Source organism: Rhineura floridana, chromosome 3 (genome assembly GCF_030035675.1).
Source record: "Rhineura floridana isolate rRhiFlo1 chromosome 3, rRhiFlo1.hap2, whole genome shotgun sequence".
NCBI classification, from domain to species: domain Eukaryota; kingdom Metazoa; phylum Chordata; class Lepidosauria; order Squamata; family Rhineuridae; genus Rhineura; species Rhineura floridana.
Window position 1 is genome coordinate 20,884,238 of NC_084482.1, and position 24,203 is coordinate 20,908,440.

The following is a 24,203-nucleotide window of genomic DNA, read 5'->3' on the forward strand; positions in this document are numbered from 1 at the left end:
AGAAAATTCAGCCAAGTGCAGGTGTTCTTGAAACACGGTGATGGGGAAAACCACAAGGTGAAATTCTCCCTTCCCCCTGCACAACTTTTAAAGATACAGAAGACCTCTTGGTGGCTGGGCCTGGCAACCCTAGTCAGAAGCCAAGCAATCTGTAAGCAACATAGGTAAGGGGCAAGGCAAGAGACAGGCCCAAGGCCCACAGGCAATCCATAGCCAGGCCATGTCCAGAGCTGGAGTACATTGTTCCAGCAGCCCTTCCAGCCTAACACTGGGTTTTTTTATGCTGGAGCTGCTGAACCACACCCCAACCCTCAGCTGACTTCCATTGATCATCTGCAACCAGGCCTTTAATCCTAAGGAGTCCTTTATTCCCAAGGAGTCTGGGCCTGCAGTTGGGTATTCCTCTGAATGGCCTGGGCCTCCATTTGCCATCAGAGGTGATGCCTCTCCCTTGAGGTTGGGGGCTGTTTAGCCTCGATGTCAGAGGCTGAACTTGCCCCGGGTGCAGATGGCCTGCCCTGGACCATGTCATAGGACTCTGGCTCCTCACCCTCAGATAAAGCCTGAGCTAGGGCTGTGTCCAAGACCGGAGTTTCCTGGTCTTCCTCTGATGAGGATTCTTCTCATGAGGACTCCCCTGGCTGGGAACCTGACATCGCCAAGCTTAGGAGTCCAATGTCTTTACCAAAGTAGTTCAGTTTGTGAAGAATCAGAGCACAGGGACAGACTACAGGTGAAAGAGGACTGTAGCTATAGGCAAAGTCAAGCTTTTGAGTAGTATAGAAGCTAAAATGATGAAACTGAGGTTACCATACTTTGGACACATAATGAGAAGACATGATTCACTAGAAAAGACAATAATGCTGGGAAAAACAGTAGAGAAAGAGGAAGGCCAAACAAGAGATGGATTGATTCCATGAAGGAAGCCACAGACCTGAATGTACAAGATCTGAACAGGGTGGTTCACGACAGATGCTCTTGGAGGTCACTGATTCATAGGGTCGCCATAAGTCGTAATTGACTTGAAGCCACACAACAACAAATTCCTGGGGATCTCTCCAAAAAGGGTGAGACAATTCAACAGATTAAACTTCATTCATGCATGACAACACACTTTCTAGAGGAGGAGTGATTCTCCTTGCCTGGCCCTCATGTCCTCTCCAACGGGGGGCATTGACTGGTGCTATGCACCTCCCCCCCATGCCTCACCTGGGAATGTGGCTGTCCCATCTAACAAGGAAGGCTGGCTACAGGGCTGTTACAGTCACCCAGCTAGGTAAAAGCCAGACTAGACTACACTAGACCGGATGGTGCTGCCGCCCAATGAATCTCTATGAAGGTGGGGGTGGGTGGGACTGATTCTAAACACAGAATGGGAGGGATGGGAGAATGCCAAACCATTCCCTTTGCTTCCCCCCCAAAAAAAACCCCCTACTTCTCCTCAGCTGTTTTTCTCCTGGTGGGTTTACTTCCAATCATGGAGCCCCACCAGGAGAACTATCTGGGGATGCACATTTTCAAGGGGAAAAGCAGAGGCAGGGGAAGGATTTAGGACCCCCCCCTTGCATCTGCACCTGCACTTTTGAGGGATTTGGCATGGTCTTTGGGTGTCTCAGTAGGTCCCTGATGCAGAGTAAAAGTTTGGATACTGTTTCAGAGGCAAACTTTAGTTAGACAAGGCCAGTGATAAATTAGATAACCACTCCAAGACATTAATTAAACTTCGCCTCCTGTCCTCATGCTTGTCTGCTTGTTTTTTATATATCTCTGTTTGTTAGATTACAAACTCTTCAGGGTAAGGAATCTGCCTTCCTAAGCTGCTTGAGGATCATCCAATGTGAAGAAAATGTTTTCTCCTAAATATGCTTCAGAAAGCAGGATTCAGAGGCTGTCTGCTTGGAATGCCCAGAACACACAAAGATGGCAACTTCCTAAGGAAACAAATCCCCATGCACCTGGCCGTAGTGGGAGAATGCATGCTTGGGCCTCCTGTTTCATCAGTGACCGGCAGTGATGGAAAGATCTCTCAGTTTCAGTTTTCTCATTTTCTAATTTTTCCAATCTTAAATTCAGTTTGCCACACTTCTGCAGCAATTTATAGTTCCTTTTTTTAAAGAAAATTCTCCATCATTTTGGTGCAATTTTCTCCTAATAAACACATTTTTGTAGGCAGTTTTAACGTACACATTTTTGCAAGCCGTTTCTTGTCTTATAATGCATTTTTGCACATTATTTTCACTCATATGTTCATTTTTATGCATGCATTCCCCTAACATATGCGTTGTTGTGAACATTGGTTGGTTGGCAAAAGGCATCGCAAAATTCAAACAAGTGTGAATTTCGAAGGCTGGCTGTGTTTCAGTCCTCATATTGTTCTGGAAAGTGAGACTTTGATAGATTTGGCTTGAAATGCGAACTGAATCGAATTTCTCACCCATCCCTCATAACTGGCAGTCACACATGAAGCCAAGAGAGCAAGGCAGCCCCCGGAGGCCACTACTGAGTGTATGTGAATGCAGAAGGAGAAGTAGTGTTGCTTTCCATGTGTTCCTTGCAGATGTGCATTTGTTGAGGATCAAAGGTATAATTCCCATTCTTCTATTGGTTGGTACAAAACATCCCAAATGAAGGCTGATCCTTATGCCTGATAATCATAATAAAATCTCAAACTTGTCTGGAGTTACCTCTTGTGACTCAAGAGATCCACTATCTCTAAATGTATCCATTAACTCCACTTCTTCTGACATAGGGATCCTGCTGACTTCACAGCTTCAGTGCTCTCCAAAGTCAAATGCCTGGGAATGAGTGTTGTTTTTAATTTGTTGTAAGTGAATCACTTTTCTGTTCTCATGCTGCTTTTGCCTCTGTATTTGGGTGTGACAGCATTGTCATTCATGTGCTAGAAAAACTTCGGCTGATGCCAGGAGAAAATGACAGGAATAATGCAATCCTATGAACATAATATATTGTTTCTGCATATGTGCATGCGAGAGACGTGCATGTGTGTGTATGTACTGCATTTTTGTAAGCATTATTTGGTTGGCGAAGTGCATAGCAACATTCTGAGAAGTGTGCATTTTCAAGGATGGCTGGGTTTCAATTCTCACTGGAACTCGGAAAATGCAAATTTGGTAGATTCAGCTTTAAATGTGAACTGATCGCAGAGACACTTGAAGAAGACCCCCTGTGAAGATCTGGTTAAATCTTACTGTATGGACAGGTAAATGTAGAGACAAGGGGTCTTTAAAGACCAAAGTGAGCTTTTTGAACCGAGCAAGACATTCTGGACAAGGAGATTGCCTTTGCTGTCCTCCCATTTCCATTTCAGTTCCCATGAAAGAGACTTTAATTTTTATACTGCATCCTCAGAACACTTTCAAATTTCTTTGGATGTAGGGCTGAGCTTTATCACTGTGTGGTGGCTGAGGGTAATGTTTCCCTCTTCCCCCATTAAACATTTATCCAGCACTCTGCAGGCTCCCCAGCTGCCCACACTTCCTGATCTGAAAAGACCTGTGGGTGGAGTTACATCATTATGTCTTCCCCTGGGCTTTAATTGAAGCACGGGAAGGAAGGGAGACCTGAGGCTGAAACTGGTACACTCATTGATCTCGCATTTAAGGGAAGTCCTTCCTGTTACCTTAAAAAACAACAACAACCCCCCTCCAAACATTTCTGCCCTGATTTCTTTAAAAGTAAAAAAGATTTCACTTAAAAAGAAAAAGAAGAATGAATCGCTGTCAGCTGTATGGTCGGCAGACTCCCTGCCTTCCTGCACTTACAGGAAAGCCCAGTTGAGGATGTCATGGTTTTTTTTCGGGAAACACGGGCATCCGGGAAGCAGTAGCCAGGGGGGCGGATCCATTAGGGCAGGTGGGCCGCCTGCTGCTCCACCAACCTTGGTCTGCCTTCAGCCAGCTCCTGCCTGCCTGTTGTTTTTCCTTGCAACTAGTGGGGGGGGCACTGTACCTGCTGTCCAAGGCAATTGCTTCATGTTGCCTCATGATGGAGCTGGCCCTGAGTGGAGGAGAGATTTGTAAGGGAGAATTAGGGTGAGGAAGAAGCGTCTACCCTCTTCCATGTTCAGTGATTCTCCTCTGCATTAATTTTTGTGGGGTAAACATGGATTTGGAATCCATCCACACATGTACATAATTTGAGTGGGAGGACTGCATTTTGTTCAAAGTCATAATTCTCTACATGTTTCATCTCAGAAGCAACCAGTTCTGCATATCTGCATCACTAGCCTGCCCATGCATAGTACTGACTGGCTGGAACCAGTGATGTTACAACCCCTTTCCCAGAGTAGTTCCTCAGCAATTTAAAAAATGATTTTGGTTTTTAAAAAACAAGGGAGAAAATGCACATTTAAATTAACTACATATAGCCTGTCCACTGTTGTCCTGGTAACCTCCAGGCTGAATTACGGTAATGTGCTCTATGTGCGGCTGTCCTTGAGGTTGGTTCTGAAGTTGCAGCTGGTGTAAAATGCAGTGGTGCAACTGCTCACTGGGGCAGGATATCACCAACATGTTACCAGGCAGGTGAAAAAATTGCACTAGCTGCCCATCAGCTAAGTTCAAGATGCTGGTTTTGGTGTACTAAGCTCTATATAGCTTGGGACCAAGATACGTGAAAGATTGTCTTACCCACTATATACCCAGTCGATCACTGCACTCTGCAGGTGAGGGTCTCCTGCAGATACAATCTTAGATACACCTTTAGTGTAGTGGCACCTACCCTTTGGAAATTCCTCCCCTTAAATATTCAGAGCTTGGAAAAGTTACTTTTTTGAACTACAACTCCCATCAGCCCCAGGCAGCATGGCCACTGGATTGGGCTGACGGGAGTTGTAGTTCAAAAAAGTAACTTTTCCAAGCTCTGTAAATATTAGACAGGTAGCATCTCTGTTACCTTTTCAGCAGCTACTGAAGACCTCTCTCTTTCAACAAGTCTTCTAAGTAGAGAACTATCCCAGTTTATATCTGTTTTGGAATTGCTTTTAAAGATTTTTTAAAATATGTTTTTATAAGATGTTTTTAAGATGTTTTATTTTTAAGGTGTTTTTAGTGCATTGTCCCTTGTTTGCCTTCCTCTGGGATGCACACCTTAATGTGGTGACGGGGGTTTGAGAGTGTCAAAGAAGCTGAGAGCAATGCCGTCAGGAGTCTACACCAAGAGGCTAGACTCCTAGGAGGGACACTTAAAGTGGAATGGTCAAAGCTGAGAACCAGACTAAGAAGCATCCACACTCAGAGGAAGGCAATGGTAAACCACCTCTGAATACCTTACCATGAGTATCCAAAATGCAACACGAGATAGTGCTGGAAGATGAGACCCCCAGGTCAGAAGGCACTCACCGAGCTCCTGGGGAAGAACAATGGACAAGTACGAGTAGCGTTGTGACTAATGATGCAGCTGGGTCAAAGCCAAAAGGAAGCCCAGAGGCTGATACGCACAAATGCTAAAAGAGAGTCCAGAGTTGTATGACGCACACCATAGGAACATAGAATGTGAGAAGCATGAACCAGGGAAAGTTAGAAATTATCAAGCAAGAAATGGAACGTATCAACATTACAATACTTGGCGTGAGTGAATTAAAATGGATGGGAATGGGACATTTTCAATCAGGCAACTACAAAATGTTTTATGTAGGAAATGAGAAATCAAGAAGAAACGGGGTTGCTTTAATAGTGAGAAGTGACGTAGCAAAAGCAATTAGGAGCTATAACACAAGGTCTGAGTGAGTGATATCAATGAGATTAAATGGGAAACCTATTAACGTAACCATCATCCAAGTCTATGCTCCAACGGCAAACACAGGAGAAGAGGAATTGGAGGGATTTTATGCAGAGGTACAGGAGGAAATTGATCACACACCAAAACAAGATGTGCTGATAATCATGGGGGACTGGAATGCAAAAGTAGGGAACAGAGAAGAACTAGAAACTGTGGAGAAATGGGGCTTAGGAGATAAAAGTGAAGCAGGAGAAAGACTTACTGATTTCTGTGAAGCCAATAATTTTTTTCTTGCAAACACATTTTTTGAGCAACCAAAAAGACGACTGTACACGTGGACATCACCAAATGGTCAATATAGGAGTCAAATTGGTTATATAATTGGTAGCAGAAGATGGAGAAGTTCCATACTTTCTGCGAAAACAAGATAAGAGCAGACTGCAGTACAGATCATGAACTGGTAATATCGAAAATCAGAGTAAAGCTAAAGAACAACAAAGCAATCATAATGCCAAAATACAATTTAAATAACATCCCAGAAGAATATAAAGATCAAATAAGAAACAGATTTGAGGCTTCAAACCTAGAGAATCAGAAGAACTATGGATTGAAGTCAGAGACATTATTAGGGAAGAATGCAAAAATACTATTGTTATATGCCTTTAAATTAATTATGACTTATGGCAACCCTATGAATCAGCGACCTGCAATAGCATCTGTTATAAACCACCTTGTTCAGATCTTGTAAGACTGGCTTCCTTTATGGAATCAATCCATCTCTTGTTTGGTCTTCCTCTTTTTCTACTCCCTTCTGTTTTTCCCAGCATTATTGTCTTTTCTAGTGAATCATGTCTTCTCATTATGTGTCCAAGGTATGATGACCACAGTTTCATCATTTTAGTTTCTTGTGATAGTTCTGGTTTAATTTGTCCTAACACCCAATTATTTGTCTTTTTCACAGTCCATGGTATGCGCAAAGCTCTCCTCCAACACCACATTTCAAATGAGTTGATTTTTCTTTTATCTACTTTTTTCACTGTCAAACTTTCACATCCATACATAGAGATTCAAGCTCACTTCTGACTTACCCTAGGAGCCAATCATCATAAAAAGAGAGGTGTGTGTTAGCTACTAAGAAGAGCCATCTCTATAATGGACTCACCTCTTTTCACTCTGATTGGCTCCAATCAGCATAACAGGACCAGGAAATGTGTCAAGTGAGAAAACTGTTCTCAATGGCTTAACACATTCCCTTTTTATGCTTTTCATGCTGATTGGCTCGTACAGAGGGACCTTGCTGGAACCCCCCATGACCCTGGACAGCTACACCCCTGCCCAAATAGTTACATTTTAAAAATTGCAATGTTCTGTATGTATTGGCACATCTGTGAGGCATACTTTTCAAATGAGACCAGCAACAGCTGGGGGGGGGCTTGGCACATTACTGTATTTGTGCCTTTATCTGCTGGATGATTTGCATTTATTCATTATCTTATTTTTTATTTTATTTTGGTAAACTGTCATGAAACTACTGATAAAATGTGACATAGTTATGTTTTAAACAATCAATCAATCAATAGGCTCTATGACTATAAAACTTCAACACACCCCAGATGCCTCTATGCTTCACAAAGGTATCAGCACCATACCTTTTAAAGCAGCGTCTGCTATAATTATTTATAGAAAAAAAGCAGGTGACAAGCATCATCTTAATAAAAAGGTCTTCCTCCTCTCAGACAGGAGGAAATGACTCTTCTAAGATTTTATTTATTATATCTATATGCTACTTTTCCTTCAAGGAGCTCAAGTTGGGATACATGGTTCTCCTCTCCATTTTATGCTCACAACAATCCTGTGAGGTAGGTGAGGCTGAGAGTGAACTTCATGGTTGAACCCAGGTCTCCAGTCCAACACTCTATCCTACACTGGCTCTGTGCATAATCTAGAAACACTGGTCTGAATCCAGCACAGATTTCGGCATGCTTAAGCCCATAGATTTCAGTGAGTTTAACAGTATGTCTAGCTCTGTATTGTATTGTTACCAAAGAAAGTGTTTTTCTTGTTTCAGAAGTACAATTTTTACCATATGCAACTTTAAGTGTTTAATCAATTAAAAGTCATACAAATATTTTGGATTTTCCTCTTATATATGCATTTGCAGATATACTGTGAGTCTGCCAATCTGAAATAAAAACTGGAGCAAATGTGTTGTGTTATGCCATATGTCTGACCATCTATCCACCTTTTGCTTTATTTAACTCTTTCAATATTGATAGCAGACTTAGCAGTTCTCAGAGAAGTGCCCCCCCCAACAAGCCTGGCAAATTTTCACAGCCCTACCTATATCATTCATTTCCATAACAAAATGCTAATATTAGGACTGTAACTCAGTGAAATAAGTCTTGAAGTACGATCCTATACATGCATTCTCAGAGGTAAGTCCAACTGAGTACAATGAAGTTTCCTCCCAGGTAGGGATGGAAAGATCTGTCAATTTTGATTCTCCCAGTTTCTCATTTTCCCATCTTAAATCCAGTTCTCCACATTTCTGCAGCAATTAAAAAAAAAAATCCTCATGAAAATTCTCCAGAATATCAGTGTGAATTTCTCCTCATAAACACATTTCTGTATGCAGTTTTGACTAATGTACACATTTTTGCAAGCCATTTCTCATCATATAATGCTTTTATATGTTATTTTCACTTATATATTCATTTTTATGCACACTTTCCCCTAACATATGTATTTGTGCAAACATTGTTTGGTTGACGAACTGCAGTGCAAAATTCAAATAAGGGCAAAATTCGAAGGATGGCTGAGTTTCGGTTCTCATATTGTATCGGAAAGTACGAATTCCACAGAGTCTGCTTGAAATGTGAACTGAATTGAATTTCTTGCACATCTCTACTCCCAGGTAAGTGTGTATATGATTGCAACCTTTCCCAGTTAAATGCATTGGGCCAGAATAGGTGCGGGGAGATGCAAAGAAGAAGGTGCAAATCTTATCTACAATTTTTGGGAACCTACTGCAAATTAATATTGTTTGATGTGGAAGATATTATTGAATACAGGATACCATTAGAAACACTCCCAGACTTTTTTTTTTAACTACTTGGTGATGTGAGATGACTTGGAAATGTTTGCTCACTTATCAGTGGCTGCAAGGATAGCAGTTGCACAAGGATGGCAAATGGCAAATATGCCATCATTGTTATGGACAGATATTCAGAACCTGGGATGCGGATGGTGTCTTATGAGTCAACACATTTTGTATGCGTTGGAGAAGGAAGACAAATGGAAAGTGTGTTGATTATGTGGCAAGATAAATTTTATTTGAGAGGTTTGAGGATAATGAAACACAAGATGAATGAATAATTCAACCACAGACATTTTTTTAAATCCAAAAAGGTGGAAATCATTCTTAGCCAGGAAATCATTCTAGATTAACTCAGTGGCAACTTCTGACTTACCACTATCATTTATTAGTTATTTTCTAAAAAAACACTTAATATGGAGGATAGGTGCTATACAAAAACAGGGGAAAATGGCCATCTTTACATGCAAATGATGAGAGGGGCGGGGGGAGAAGAGAAAGCTCTACAGTAGCTGGGAGAGAGTAAAAGGAAGGAGTGAAAGGATTTAGGATTGTAGTCAATGCTACTCCTCCTCAGAGTAGACCCGTTGAATGAATGGACCTGAGTTAGTCAGTCTAGTAATTTTAATAATAAATAATAAAATTTTATTTAGCAGACGCCCATCTGTCTGACTGAACGGACACTCTGGGCGACGTACAATATAAAATACAATATAAAATACAATCTGCTCATATACATAATCATCAGATTATTAATATCATAACATCTCATCTGAAGACCATCTTACATTAATACAGTGTAAAACCTAACCCACCCAATGTGTCTACTCTAAGTAGGACTAGCACTAGCTACACGACTCATAAAAATTAACCCAAGGCAAAGAAAATTATTTTTTAAACGTTTTACAATTTACTAGTCCTCTGATGCAGAAGAATGCTGTTCAAAGGCACAGCAGTGAAAGAAATTAAACTTCATACTTAGCATAATTGCTCGTATTGTTTGGTAAGAGGATTGCATAGAGACTGCATTTGTTATTGCTTGCTTAATATATATTGCATTGTTACAGATTCCTTTACGTGCACACACACCACACCCAGCGTATCTACCTAACAGAAAGATGCTCCTGGATGGTCAGATGAAGAATATTATGTATACTTAGCACAAATTGGAGAGGTTTTATTTTTTGTCTTGCTCTTTGGTGCTCCAACTGCTCTCCTGTTCTTGGAAAGGATACATTTATGCTCCTTTGCATAACATCAGCATCACTCATGTGCCCAGTCCCATAGCACTCCTGTGCAGGTAGAAAGGGCACCTCCAGAGGTATATTCTTTTGAGGAATTGCCCATGATATTGAAATGCATTGGAAGGCCTTGCACAAAAGGAAGCTATTATATGTGCACTAGGGCTTTTGCATTTGCAAGAAATGGCTGGGTGTATTAATCATCAAGAATGGAGAAGAATTTACCTGCTCATTCACATGCAAAACAGGCTTCAAACAGTCTGATTGTTTTAAAAAAGTTTTTTTTTTTTTTTTAAAAAGGAGAATATTGAAAAATGATCTTTTAAAAATCTGCATTTAAAAAAATGGAACGAGCCATATCCAGGAAACTATTTGGTGAATTCAAGCAATATTACAGAACTGTATTAATGTATAGTAAAATAGCAGCAAATATTAATTGGCCACAGTACTTCATGGAGGTTAGTAAAAGAAAAAGAAAAAAGTGCTGAATGGATCATGTATTTGATAAATGATAACTCAGCTTGTTTCAGCTTAGCTCCTGCATGATGAATGCATGTCGTAATGAGAAATAGTACATTTCACAATTACTTTCTTCATAGTGTTGTCTTCACTGTCATAATCAGGTAGGTGGCTTCTAGGTTCCATTTTCATCTGGCCTGAATACCAATTGTTATAAGCTATAGATTATTATAAGCAATCTATCTACCTGTTTTACATTTATTTATTTGCCCATCTTTCCATCAATGGCCCATTTAGTCTTTCCAATCAACCTCTCTCTCTCTCTCTCTCTCTCTGACACAGGCACACATATATACTCAGATTCTAGAGTCTGAGGACAGCATGTAGCTTGTGGGCTGCCCATATGAGATCTAGAAGGCGGGGAGAGAGAAACACTTTTATTCTTATTGCACAAACATTCATGCCACAATTAATCAATTAAATCCCTAAGGACCTACACAGCACATTTGCTCCTTCTCCTTCTGCGGTTTTAACTCAGCAGATCTTGACCTTTGCCACCCTCAATCATCCATCTCCACGATAGCTGAGGGTTATATTCCACGCTTGCCTCTTTCTTTCCTTATGTTCATCACCCATAGTGAGAAGTGTCGCCCAATGTTGTCCTGCACCTGGTTCATCAGCAGGTGATCTTCATCTTCTGCTAGCCAGTATTCCCAGTCTTAGATTCACTCTGTGCTGAAGCTAGATCCTCAGTGAAAAGGAACTGCTGCTCTTCCAAGAAGGTTTCTTATGGATGCCCACGTGAGAAGAGCCCAAATAGATCCTCTCTGACAAAGTATTTTATTTGCCAAGGTGATGAAGATCCTCTGTGAACTGCAAGTTGAGAAACTGCTCCTAAAGAGCCAAAGGCAATTTTCCACCTAAGAGGCAGATTTAGGGTGTAATTGAGGGAACGCTTTGAGGATTGTGAAAGCTGTGTGATAGCTTTGCATGCTGCAAAGCGGCTACCTGCCATGGGGCTTTACAATCAGAAATGCAGATGAAGATCCTGATAGATAGGACCTCCATTGAAAATAAAGGGTGATGCGCTGTGTCAGTTAAAGAGTTTACTCCCTAGACACAATAATCAAGCTTAAGACATCTTAGTCACTGGAAGGGTACTGCATGATCATTGGTCTTCTTCGTCTTCATCATTAGCATCATTATCATCATCATCATCATCTCTTTTCATATGGCAGTGAAGGAATGTGCTAATGGGCAGGGTCAGTGTTTGGTAAATTGAAGATGAAGATCTGTCAACCACACCAAGCCCATGAACACAATACAATGATATCCTCCTTCCCGCCCATGCAAAATCAAGCCCAGCTCCTCCCTAAAGCGAATATAAGGGAGGCTTTTTCCAGCTCTGGATTCAGAGGGATTTGCTTCCCTTGGGCTCTGCATACATCTCTTCTTCTTTTTTTTGCATTGCAACTACTGGGCTTGATAATTTTCTCTGCTACTCATTCGACTCTGTCACAGTGATGTCTCTCCAGGCCGTCTTCAAGACCTCCAAAGGGAGCCGAAAAGGCTACAGCTCATGCTCTGTTATTGGCGGTGGCGGCGGCGGTGGAGGAAGTAGAGTTACTTATTCTTCATCATGCAGGGGAATTGGTGGTGGTGTTAGAGGCCAATATGGCAGCAGGAGCCTACATAACTATGGTAGTCGAGGATCAAGGATTTCCTATGGACGATGCTATGGTGGTGGCAGCTATGGTGGTGGCGGCAGCTATGGTTATGGTGGTGGTTATGGTGGTGGCTATGGTGGTGGGGTCTGTGGTGGATATGGTGGTGGAGGAACAGGTGGTGTAGGAATAGGCGGTGGTTGGGGTGGTCCTTTTGGTGGAGGATCAGGTGGTGGTCCTTTTGGTGGAGGATCAGGTGGTGGTCCTTTCGGTGGAATTGGGGGCGGTCCTTTTGGTGGAGGGGTTGGTCCTGGTGGCAGTAGAGGCATTGGCACTGTTGAAATAGACCCAAGTCTTCTGCAACCAGTCCATGTAGACATTGACCCCCAGATCCAGCAAGTGAAAACTCAGGAGAAAGAGCAGATCAAGACTCTCAACAATCAATTTGCTAGCTTCATTGACAAGGTGGGCTATCAGAACAGCAAGTACTGTGGTGTGACTGATCTCATGGAATGCATATTGGCTGGAAAATGCAGTTAATTTTTGTTATGTACAGTGGAGTGGCATCTGAAAATATTATTGAGTTTTGATTTCTACATTTGTCTACCGCTAACTGGGAATTTGATGGGTTTTCATTTCCACATATTGTCTAGAGAGTTCTGAAATTGAGAGTTCTCTGCTTTATTTACTTCTTTATGCAGACATTTATATCCCACCATTCCAAGTGCTAATGCATCACTCAAGGTGGCTTTGTTTATATATCATGATGTGTATAATAGCCTCCTGGTTAACCTAAATCCACCAATATTAGTTTAGGCCATTTGTAATGGAAGGTTGTCAGTGTGTTGAATACAGACATGAGTCTGGAAGCAAAGGGGAAGGACATTTGGTCTCTCTCCCCAACATACACACAAAAATGAAGAAAATTAAGCAGAAAAAATGTTTCAAGTGTTTGTATTAACAGGTAGATTTTCCAAGGGACTCCAGGATAATGAAAAAAGGTCCCATTCTTTTAAAACTGGTTTTGCTAAGGCATGAGTAGGATTTGTTGTGAGAAATGTAATTGATTGTTACAGGCGTATGAATGATTCTAGATGTCTGATCTCTTTTTAATATCTTTGTGTTGTTTGCAACTGTTATACAACACAAATGAAATGAAAACAGTTCAACAACGTGTTAAAAGTGTTTCAAGGCCAAGAAAATGTATAGACCTTCCCCAACAGAATGCTTTGAGGTGTGAAACCTAGGCCAACATTTAAGGCTTGAAACTTAGGCCAATTGCTGTTGCCTACAACTTTGCCTCCAGCAAAATATAGATGGAATTAGGGGAGCTGCTCATCTGCTTAAACATTGAAAGAATTTAAAAGGAAGCTAGGTATGACTAGTAAAACTTTTCAGCAGTGACCTGCATATCCCCAAGCTTTTCTATTTGTCAGGACTGGGGAAATGGTGGCCCTCCAGACGCAGTTGCCACAGTGGCTGGGGATGATGGAGAGCTACAGGTTCCCTAGCTCAACCTCTGGAGAGCTACAAGTTCCCTAGTCCTGATAGATAGCATATGAAGCTACTGTTACTGACTCGGACCATTGATCTATCTAGCCTAGTGTTGTCTATTTTGACTGGTAGTGGCTTTCAGGGCCCTTAGGCTTCCCCAGCCTTGCTACCTCATTTCCTTTAATCAGAGATGGCAACCTGTGACTATGTGAATGCAATGCACTTTCCCTGGCATTGACTGGAGATGAGTTTCTCCCCTGCTTCTAGATGGACTGGACACTCATGCAGGACACTATGAGGCAGGGATAGGGATATGACCCTTTATAAGGCAACCCTGTCCAGAACTCTCCCTCTTTCCCTTGATGCAGCTTCCCACCTGCCCACTTTAGGACTGATAGTAAGGGCTATGGCTGGCTGCTCTTCGTGTGCTCAGAATAGGATTTGGGGGGGGCATCTTTCCCATCTATTCCTCATGATTCTGTCTCTTTTTTGTGTATATGCTTCTGGACACTTTTGCATGGGTAGTGCAAGCACCAGGTAGTTAAATGTCAAATATTCAATGAGTTCCTTAAGGATCTGAAGGGTGAAGGTACATAGAAACTGGCTTATACTGAGTCAGACCATTGGTCCATCTCCCTCAGTATTAACAGGTAGATGCTCTCCAGAGTTTCAGACAAGAGTCTCTCCCAGTCCTACTTGGATATGCCAGGGATTGAATTTAGGACCTCCTGCATGCAAAGGAGAGGCTCTACCACTGAGCCGATTTACAGCTTGAGAGGGCAGAAATTGGCCTAGGTAGCCCTCTTCCAGTTGAATGGAGGCTAGTGGTGATGGAGGAGGCAAGGACCCTTGGTCTGCCTTTAGGGCAGGTTTGCTATGACAAGCACTGATCCACTCTGTAAAGATTCCTGAGCCTGTTGCGGTTAACAGTGGCCATACTTTTCCTTGGGCCTTCAGGTGGATCCAGAAAGCTGCCAGATAACTGATTTTGCCGTTTGCATCCATCCCTAATGTGCCATGACAGTGAACCTTTCCAATGGCTTACACTACTTCTTGGGTTTTTCAGGTCCGCTTTCTAGAGCAACAAAACAAGGTTTTGCAAACCAAATGGCAGATCCTTCAACAACAGACCCAGGGACGAGGCCCACAGCAGAACCTGGAGCCTGAGTTCCAGCAATTCATGAATAACCTGAGAAACCAAATAGAGCGAATCCGTAGCCAGAAGGCCCAGCTGGTATCAGAACTTCAGAATATGCAGCAGTATGTGGAAGAATACAAGAACAAGTAAGGAACAAACCAAAGCAAAAGGCACTTGTCACCACTAACAGTGCAGTCCAGTCGTTTGACTAACAGTGGTTCAGAGAATAATGTCATTGTCCACAGCTTAAGGGCATTCCAGCCAGTGCAGGACATTACATCAGAAGACTGGGAAAGTAAACATGGTGGCTATTTTTTGTGCCTGTTTGGGTGATTTGTGATGTTTAACTTGTGTGGTTAATTTTAATATATTTGTATGTATCTTGGCATCTTGTACACTCACAGTAGCCTTTCTAAGCATGCTCAATGAGTTCAATGTTTCTTTTTTGTTGTTGCTTTGAACAGGTATGAAGAGGAGATCAACAGGCGCACCACTGCTGAGAATGAATTTGTGGTGCTGAAAAAGGTGACTAGTGGGATTTGGCAGGATACTGTAAATAGAGGAGGCACTATTTAGTGGTAGAATTGAATCAGGCACAAAAATGGTTTCAAACCATACAGAATCAAGCTACTGTGTAAAAATGTTTCCTGTGCAGATGTCAGAAGGAAGGTTAGGCTATAAGTATAGACCCATCCCCTGACATATTAGCTTTCCTTGTTCAGGGAGAATTTGACATGCGGTGGAGACAGAGAATCCAACAAACCTTCTCAATGCATTTTGAAGTGGGCCATGAGAAGATTATATCATTAATATTATCATTGCTGTTGCTGTTATTGTTATTATTATTATTACATGTATATCCCACCTTTCCTCCAAGGAGCTCAAGTTAGGGTACATGTTTCTTTCCCTCCCCATTTTATCCTCACAAAAACCCTGTGAGGTAGGTTAGACTGGGAAAGTATGACCGGCCCAAGGTCACCCAGTGAGCTTCATGGCTGAGTGTGGATTTGAACCCTGGTCTTCCAGGTCCTAATCCGACATTCTAACCACTATGCCACACTAGGTCTCTTGTGCTTGCCTACATGTTTAATGGCCTCTAAACTCCGATCACCCATCTGTAACTCACATTGGATTTCATAGCAGCAAATCACAAAGGATCCATAGTAGTCATGGAAAACTGTAGGAATTGTAGGGGGATATTTTACAGCAGCGAAAGATGTGTAAGAGCACTGCACAACATGGCAGTTTCTGTTAGGACACTGCTTCCTACACATCCAGGTGTTGTTGTTTGCTGCAGCCATTGCTTCATTAATAAAATGAGTGGTACCTGGGTTTAAACCTCTTTGGCAGTAACATTCTCTGACCTAGAAGCCCCCCCCCACACTCAGATGTTGGAATTCTCTGAGATGTCTCAGCAGAGGGGGAAAGAGCAATCTGCACACATTAGAAACACCCTCTAGTTCATTGTTTCTTCATGTGGGAAGCAGAGTCTTTGGCTGAACCCTGGTGAGTCATTGCTAAAGTTCCCAACAGGGAGCATAAAATGTTATGCATGTGGAGATGCCCAAACTCTTTCATGTGCACCGCAATCAGTGATAACACTTTGTAAAGCTTTAAAGTTTACATTTTCCACCATCTCTCTGACAGGATGTGGATTGTGCCTACATGACCAAGGTTGACTTGGAAGGCAAAGTTAATGCTTTGGCTGAACAGATTGCCTTCTTGAGAAGAATATTTGAGCTGGTAAGGAATCTTCCCATTCCATATGTTAGCTGGGAATACTCTTTCCCCCCACCTTGTCCTCTTTTGTCTTTTCTCAGAACCCAAATTCAAATGAAAAGGAACTCACAGTCTCTCTAAAAACAAATGAAGGCATCCATGGTTATGTTCCTTACCATTCCACAGAGTTCGGGGGGAGGGAAGGGGTAGTCAATGAGACATGGGGGGAAAGACTCAGAGGCCTCATTCCTTCCCGAGTCTGGCTACTCAACTCCCTGGGCATTTTACCACTCTTTGTACCTTCCTTGACTGCACTTTACTTCCTCTTAGCCACACCAATTAAACTGGGATAGGAACCTCTGTGTTCACCTTGGGTTGGGTTGCTGCATGTCCTGCACCCGAAACAATTTTCAATTTTCATTTTTTTTCTTCTCTGAGGTCTAGAAACTTGTATTTCTTTAAAGTAATTCTTGGTGGCCAAATTCTGTTCTTTCTTTCTTTCTTTCTTTCTTTCTTTCTTTCTTTCTTTCTTTCTTTCTTTCTTTCTTTCTTTCTTTCTTTCTTTCTTTCTTTCTTTCTTTCTTTCTTGTAATCCTCTTTGGCACAATCTTTTCAGAAGGGGTGATCTTTTTATTATACAGTCTAAGGACTCAGATTTTGTCACAGAGTTTTGTGGGAAAGCAAAGCATGAAAGCAACTAAAGACTAGACACATTAAAATTATACTTTTAGGGAGGGTGCTCTGAACCTTAAAGAAACTACGTATATGGAAAAATACATGCTTGGCACTCTCATGCAGAATGAATTCAATGGAAATTAAAAACTTATTTTTCATGAAAGGTGAATTGGGAGGGGGAAATGGAATAAGTGAGGCAGATCGCAAGCAGTACAGATGATGGCTTTTTGATCCTTTGACAGGAACTTTCTCAGATTCAAACAATAAGTCATGACACCTCAGTTGTCGTGAGCATGGATAACAATACCCACTTTGACTTGGAAGGCATCATTGATGAAGTACGAGCCCAATATGAGGAGATTGCCCGGAGCAGCCGAGCAGAGGCTGAAACTTGGTACCATACCCAAGTAAGTAAACAAGCAAAGATTGGGGAACAAATAAACCTGACATCTTGTGCTTTCCTGAGAAGTTGACCAAAGAAGACTGGAGTTGCCACTCACCACTTGTTCCTTCGTTTGTACTTCCTGCAAGGGAACTGAGGGCACATCTATTCCCCCAGGTCTGACACTTGTAATTCTGTGAAGGGAGGAAGAACACTGCAAATCTTTAACAGTGCAGCCTTAGCTCCTTAGACAAACAACAATTCCCACAAGTCCTTGAGGTGGGGAAGCTATGACCATTAAAGTGGCCTAAAACTGATAGAGGTTTGTGCTGTAGGTAAAGCCTGAGATGGTGGCCAATAAAAAGCCAAAGCTGGGGTAGCCAATCCTATTGCTAGCAACCCCGTGGCAGTTGGTGACTCCATGCCAGTGGGGCAGTGGAATCTGCTCTGAGTTTTAGTCTAAATTTTCAAGGAGCTCTCCAAGGTGCTGAACCTATTTTGGGATTAATGTTCAGCACCTTGAAAGTTCAGGTTGAAACTTGGAGCAGATTCCACTGCCTCACTGACATGCAGCCACCAGCCACCACTGTACTAACATAAATACAACATGTTTGGTTAGTCAGAGTGCACCCTTTGTTTTAAAGACAATCTTTCTCCAAGTAGCACTTCAATCCCCTCATTTCTCAAGCAGATTTTTTCCTGAATCAGAGGCAATTGTTTGAAAGTACTACACTAAAAACAGTTCCTTGAAATATACTTGGTGGATATCAGTATTTTTCAAACTCCCTGACTACTAGACACAGCAGATTGCCCCTGGCAATCACCCACTACTTAACAAGCATATTTTACCACTAGCATCTCCAGGCCGCAGACATCCACACACATGAATTTTCGTGTCTGTCTGCAGTCCAGTCTTAAACTGTTTTAACCATCATTCCTTCACTGCAAAGAGCCCTAAGGAATTGTAGTGTTCTCTGCGTATGTGTTTGTGTGTGTGGGCTTCAACCAATCACAATCCCCAGATTTCTTTGGGGAAACCATGATAGTCAAACTGATATAATAAAGTCAATATAGGTCTGTTGTGTGTAGCAAGAAGTTGTTTGAGGTTTGCTGCTTCCATTGTGACCCATGCATTTGAACTAACAAGGTTCAGTAGAGGGACCTTTGGATGGTTTCAGTTACTGGAATGTTGCTTTTTTGTTTGTTTTGAACACACTGTTTCTGCCCGACAGTATGAAGCTCTGCAGAACACAGCTGGAAGACACGGGGACAATCTGCGCAACACCAGGCAGGAGATCCAAGAGCTGACTAGGAACATCCAGAGACTGCGTACTGAAATTGAGCATGTCAAGAAGCAGGTATGGGAAATGAGCTTTTTATTTAGGGGAAAGACTGAAAAGTGACTTCTCTTTTGGAGGTCCACGTCCTTATATGGATGTAAAGTTCCTCTTCAGCTGTCAGAAGGGCCATAGCTCAGTGATAGCTTGTGGAAGGCCCTACTTCTAGCCCAGTCCCTGATAACTCCAGTTAAAAGTATACCATTGTATCTAAGACCTTGGAGGAGACCCAATGCCTCTTGAAACAGAATATTCTGACTCAGCAACTTCATGCATTCATCTCTGGAAGTTGCCTCAAGCCTATTCTCCTTTGAAATTGCCATTCCAGTCTCTCAACACTCTATAATATAGGATGGGAATATAGGAATGGCCTTGTTTAATCATTGCATCAGATCAGGCAGGTGCACAATGTGAATTGCATTGCTTGTATGTAAATGCAGGCATGGCAGTGTTTGAAATTACATTTCCCTGAGAAGCTTGGGTGGTTCAAGGGACACCATGTTGCAATTTGAACATGTGAGGCTTTAGGGTGGAATCCTTTTGGCATTAAACCAGGAGCTTAGAAAGAAGGGCTATATCTCAAGGGAGGGCTGCTGCTCAGTGATAGGGCACATGCTTTATATTCAAAAGGTCCCAGGTTCATTCCCGAGCAGCTCAAAAGAGGACTGGGAAAGATTCCTGTCTGTAAATTCTGGGGAGCCACTGCCAATCAGTTTAGACCAGCCTGGGAGCCTCCAGACGTTTTGGACTACATTTCCCATCAGCCCCGGCTAGGCTAGCCAATGGTTGGGGATGATGGAAGCTGTAGTCTAAATGATCTGGAGCACACCACATGGGGAAACGCTGACACAGACCATGCTGAACTAGGCAAACGAATGATCTGAGTCGATATAAGGACATTTCCTATGTTTCTCAATTCTTAACCTCTGAATGAGAAGGGATTCTGACTCACTGCTTAGTGGATTGTGCCGACGGCAGCAATGATTCTCTCTCCTGTCAGAGAAGATCCTGGCTGGCAGAGGATAAGGATTGGCAGCACTGCACACATACATGTGCCCTGGAGATGAAGAGCTCCTTTCTGGAGAGGCCCTTGGGTTACGACCCCTGCTCAGCAATGGGCTCACAATGCTCTAATTTAGGATGCACGAGTATTGGTTGTGAGCAATGAGGGAACAGCACATTAACCTGTGCCACATAGGGATGGGATCTCTTGGCTGGTGCCGGTTCAAAAGCATTGCATCGACTAACAGGGAATATCCATAAATGAAAGGAAATATATCATTCTTAACATTGGTATTTTACAGGCTGCTGTTATTTTTTTAAAAAAATCCTTTTTTAAAAAAAAAAAAGCTGCAACAAATCACTATATGCAAATCTGATCCACAATGATAGATAATAAGTGAATCCAAGGAAAATTCGTTACCAAATCTGAATTGGGTGGAATTCTAGCGCATCCCTAGTGCCACATAGAGGCCACTTGAAACAGCCTCCATGCCTACTCCAAGTTGCTTCCTTGGTGTGTAATACAGTGTAACAGGGGGTTGCTCAACATTGTACGGAGGGCTCCCAGCCTCCCGCCCAACTAGCTGTTGACAGGAACAGCAGTTCTTGCATGGAAATGTACCGTGACAGGTTTCGGCGGAGAGATCTTAGTACAGAAAGGCTGGAAAAGCCCCTGGAGTGGTGCTGGGCAAACCAAACCATTATTTTTCCTTGGTGTAAGGCAGCAACTTCATAAGGGGAAAATGGGAGCAATGGTGTTGTAGAACACAGAGGCACTATGAGGTGGAATGAGGCAATGGTTGTAAAAGTGCCTCCCACCTTTTAAAATTTGTTGGAGGGCCTCAGGTTAAGGGAGGCTGCTCCTGCCATCTTGAATACCTCTTTCAGGGCAGGGATTAGGGCTTCCATGCAATGTTGAGCATCAGGACCTCTCTTTTTATTAAGCTCATTAAAAAGGTCATTTCCCCAGTGCTTCATTGATATATGTATTTTAAAAGGCACTGTGGGTCCAAGCTGGTCTATAAAATCCCATTCTTTCTTTCTTTCTTTCTTTCTTTCTTTCTTTCTTTCTTTCTTTCTTTCTTTCTTTCTTTCTTTATTAAATTTATATACTGCCCGACTAGCAATAGCTCTCTGGGCGGTGAACATAAAATAGCATAAAAATACAATGAATAACAAAATAATACTAAAATACAATCATCAATCCAATACAATAAACATTTTAAAAAGTAAATCAGTGTAACTTAAAATGCTTCAGAGAATAGGAAGGTTTTGACCTGGTGCCGGAAGGAGAGCAGAGTCGGCGCCAGGCGTACTTCCTCGGGGAGACTGTTCCATAGTTCGGGGGCTACCACTGAGAAGGCCCTAGATCTTGTCATCACCCTCCGGGCCTCCCTGTGAGTTGGAACCCGGAGGAGGGCCTTCATAGCAGACCTGGAAACAATTCTCTCTGATGGGTTGTAAGATAGGCATGCTCAGATTAGGGATGGGAGGACCAGTTTATTCCTTGTTAAACAGCCAAGCAGGTCAACAAAACAACAGGGAGGGCTGAGGTTCTAGAAGGATCAGGGCCAGAAAGTCCAGCCCAAGGCCTTAGCCTTGGCAGAAAGAAGCCCATGGCGGAACCCAAACGTTTTTATTTCTATCTCTTCTTCTCTTGCAGTGTGCTCAACTGCAGTCGGCCATTGCTGAAGCTGAGGAGCGTGGCGAGCTGGCCCTCCGGGATGCTAAACAAAAACTGGAGAGTTTGGAATGTGCCCTGACAAAGGACAAGGAAGAGTTGGCTCGCCTATTGAAGGAGTACCAAGACCTACTGAATGTCAAACTTGCTCTGGACATTGAGATAGCTATGTACAGAAAACTACTGGAAGGAGAAGAGAGCAGGTGTGTGCCCACTGCAACCTTTCACATTAGGAAGTTTTTTCTTTGCAGGTTAACTGGGCCAAGTGTGCACAAGTGGTATTTGCTTTGATTTCAAATGTTATTAGATATCATAATGTGCAGTCAGGATTCTGCAAATATTTGAAAATTCAGAGAATGTCTGGTGAAATACTTCACATCCTAATTTGGGGGAGCAGATTTGTTTTTTGTCTAGAAGGAATCCTCCACTCCCTTTGGATTTTTGTTTTGTCTTGTTATGCCTCCTTGGTGTATCATGCACTTTACTTGCTTGGATCATCTGGGGATAGCGCTGTCTCCTCTCTGCTCCTCTCATAGGTCTAGACTGAATGGCTTGATCTTCCGGGAGGGAGTTGGTGGTTGATGGATGGAGGGACCAGCCTTGCAAAATGGGTATTGGACTAGTTGGCTTGAAAGTTGTGATTAGTAATTATATGATTCATGGATGCTAGACAGAACGACCATAATCTGGAAATACCACTAGGCCTATTAAGTTATTATATTTGTAGTGAAAAGAGGGTTTTGTTTCAGTTTGTGACCTATGTTTCTTATTCCTAAATAGGCTGTGTGGCCAAGGATCCCAAGTCCATGTCTGTAAGTAGATTGCGCCTTCACTATAAGTGCCTCAAAAACAGTTGTTTAGTCATAAAGGTGTGTGTACTAAACCTGTGCTTCCTTTGCAGCTGTGAGAAGTACCCAATATGGCAGTAGTGTTGGTGGAATTGGCGGCGGCATTGGCGGCAGCATGGGCGGCGGCATTGGCGGCGGCATGGGCGGAGGTGGCATCAGCGTTGGTGGCATGGGAGGTGGCATCAGCGGTGGCAGCATTGTCAGTGGAGGTTGTGTCTATGGAGGTGGAAGCGGAGGCTACGGAGGTGGAAGCGGAGGCTACGGAGGTGTGATTATCGGAGGAGGTGGCTCCGGAGGCTCCTGTGTAGGCGGCGGCGGATACTCACGTGGTTCAGGATCCGGTTCCAGCACAATCATCAGGAGAACCACCACAACCTGCTCATCCTCCAAGTCAGGCGGAAGGTATTAAGTGTCCCAGCAGCTCCCCAAAAGGAAAGAAACATCTTCTAGCTTCTAGTGGCAACAGCAGAACACCTTCAGCCCCATCCTGGTCATCCAGAAAAGAACAAACTGTGTCCTTTAAAGCACAAGACCTTATCTATTTTGCTCCCCAAAGGAAACCTGCAAGAAGACACCACTGAGCTGATCATCTTCCATCTTGCGTCTGTCACCTATTGCTTAGGTGACCAGTGGTGGAACACAGAATGTGAATGGCATTGCATTTTAGGATATCATCAGAGAGTTGCTTGAAAGGGGAAGAGGAGACTTGTACATCATGAGTCTGTGCTGTGCTTCTTTAAGAGTATGCTGTATATTTTTTGGCTTTTCATGGTGGCTGCCAACTGGCAATGTGTATAGAAGTGGCCTTTCCTTCTTTTTCTTGAGGCTTCTTCCAATTGGTTGTTCTCTTCAGGTGTTGTTGTAGTTCCTTGCTTCAAAGCAGACATAATTGGTTTCCACTGTATGTGCTAATGTCACAATGGTAATGTTGAATTACAATAGCTCTTATCTGCCTAGAATTATATAGTAAATAGAGCTTCCCCCACCCTTGAATCAAAGCCGTGTTTTACTCAATGATCAGGCTACAGAACGGTATGGTCCTGTAGAACACTGGGTCATTATAGTTGTATCATTGGAAAAGCTATCTCGTCATAAAAAAACCCCCAGTACATTCTTGTGCCAATTTTGTAGATTACATTGCACCTGTCTTTATTTCTCATGGTTTGTTTCCCATTTCCTTGGGAGGTGATCATTTTCAATAAACTGCAGTCAAGTCACATGTGGTCTTAAATTTTTTTTTAATTGTTTATATCATTCATTTAATTTAAGGCTGAATTTGAGGGATTCTCATACACCAGCTCTGAAGTTGTATTGGCTTCCAAAAACTCATGTAGTGACACCCTGTGCATGCTTACGAAGGAATGAAGCTCCATTAATTTTCATGGGAGCAGGATTCACCCTAAATACGTATTTATAGGATTGCAACCCTAAGTCAGTTCCTCTCTCCAACATTCCTAAATATGGACGATGCACAATTATGCAGTGTTTTAGAAGAATATTGAATTTGGCCAGTTAATACATTTGTGCCTTAAAATTAATTAATATAACTCATGATTTAAAATCCAACTATACGGCACAAAGTGACAGTAATTATACTGTCAAGCATTAAACAAGAATGGAAATCCACTTTCCAGCAGAGCTTGTAGTTGCATTTAAAATTAGTCTCTGGCACGCAGTACACAATCATTACATTAGTTTGCAAGTGTCACAGAAGAGGCTAAAAGGCATTC

At 42.5% G+C, this 24,203-nt stretch overlaps 1 protein-coding gene across 1 annotated transcript; it reads left to right on the plus strand.

Annotated features, from left to right (window-relative positions):
• The first annotated feature begins 11,938 nt into the window (after nucleotides 1-11,938).
• LOC133379495 (keratin, type II cytoskeletal 5-like) lies at nucleotides 11,939-23,690 on the plus strand. The gene is made up of 9 exons (XM_061614898.1): nucleotides 11,939-12,662; nucleotides 14,758-14,975; nucleotides 15,294-15,354; nucleotides 16,477-16,572; nucleotides 17,466-17,630; nucleotides 18,838-18,963; nucleotides 21,608-21,828; nucleotides 22,406-22,437; nucleotides 22,527-23,690. Exons 1-9 carry the CDS (start codon nucleotides 12,057-12,059, stop codon nucleotides 22,880-22,882), a joined length of 1,881 nt encoding a protein of 626 aa, XP_061470882.1. The 5' UTR covers nucleotides 11,939-12,056; the 3' UTR covers nucleotides 22,883-23,690.
• Nucleotides 23,691-24,203: the final 513 nt, after the last annotated feature.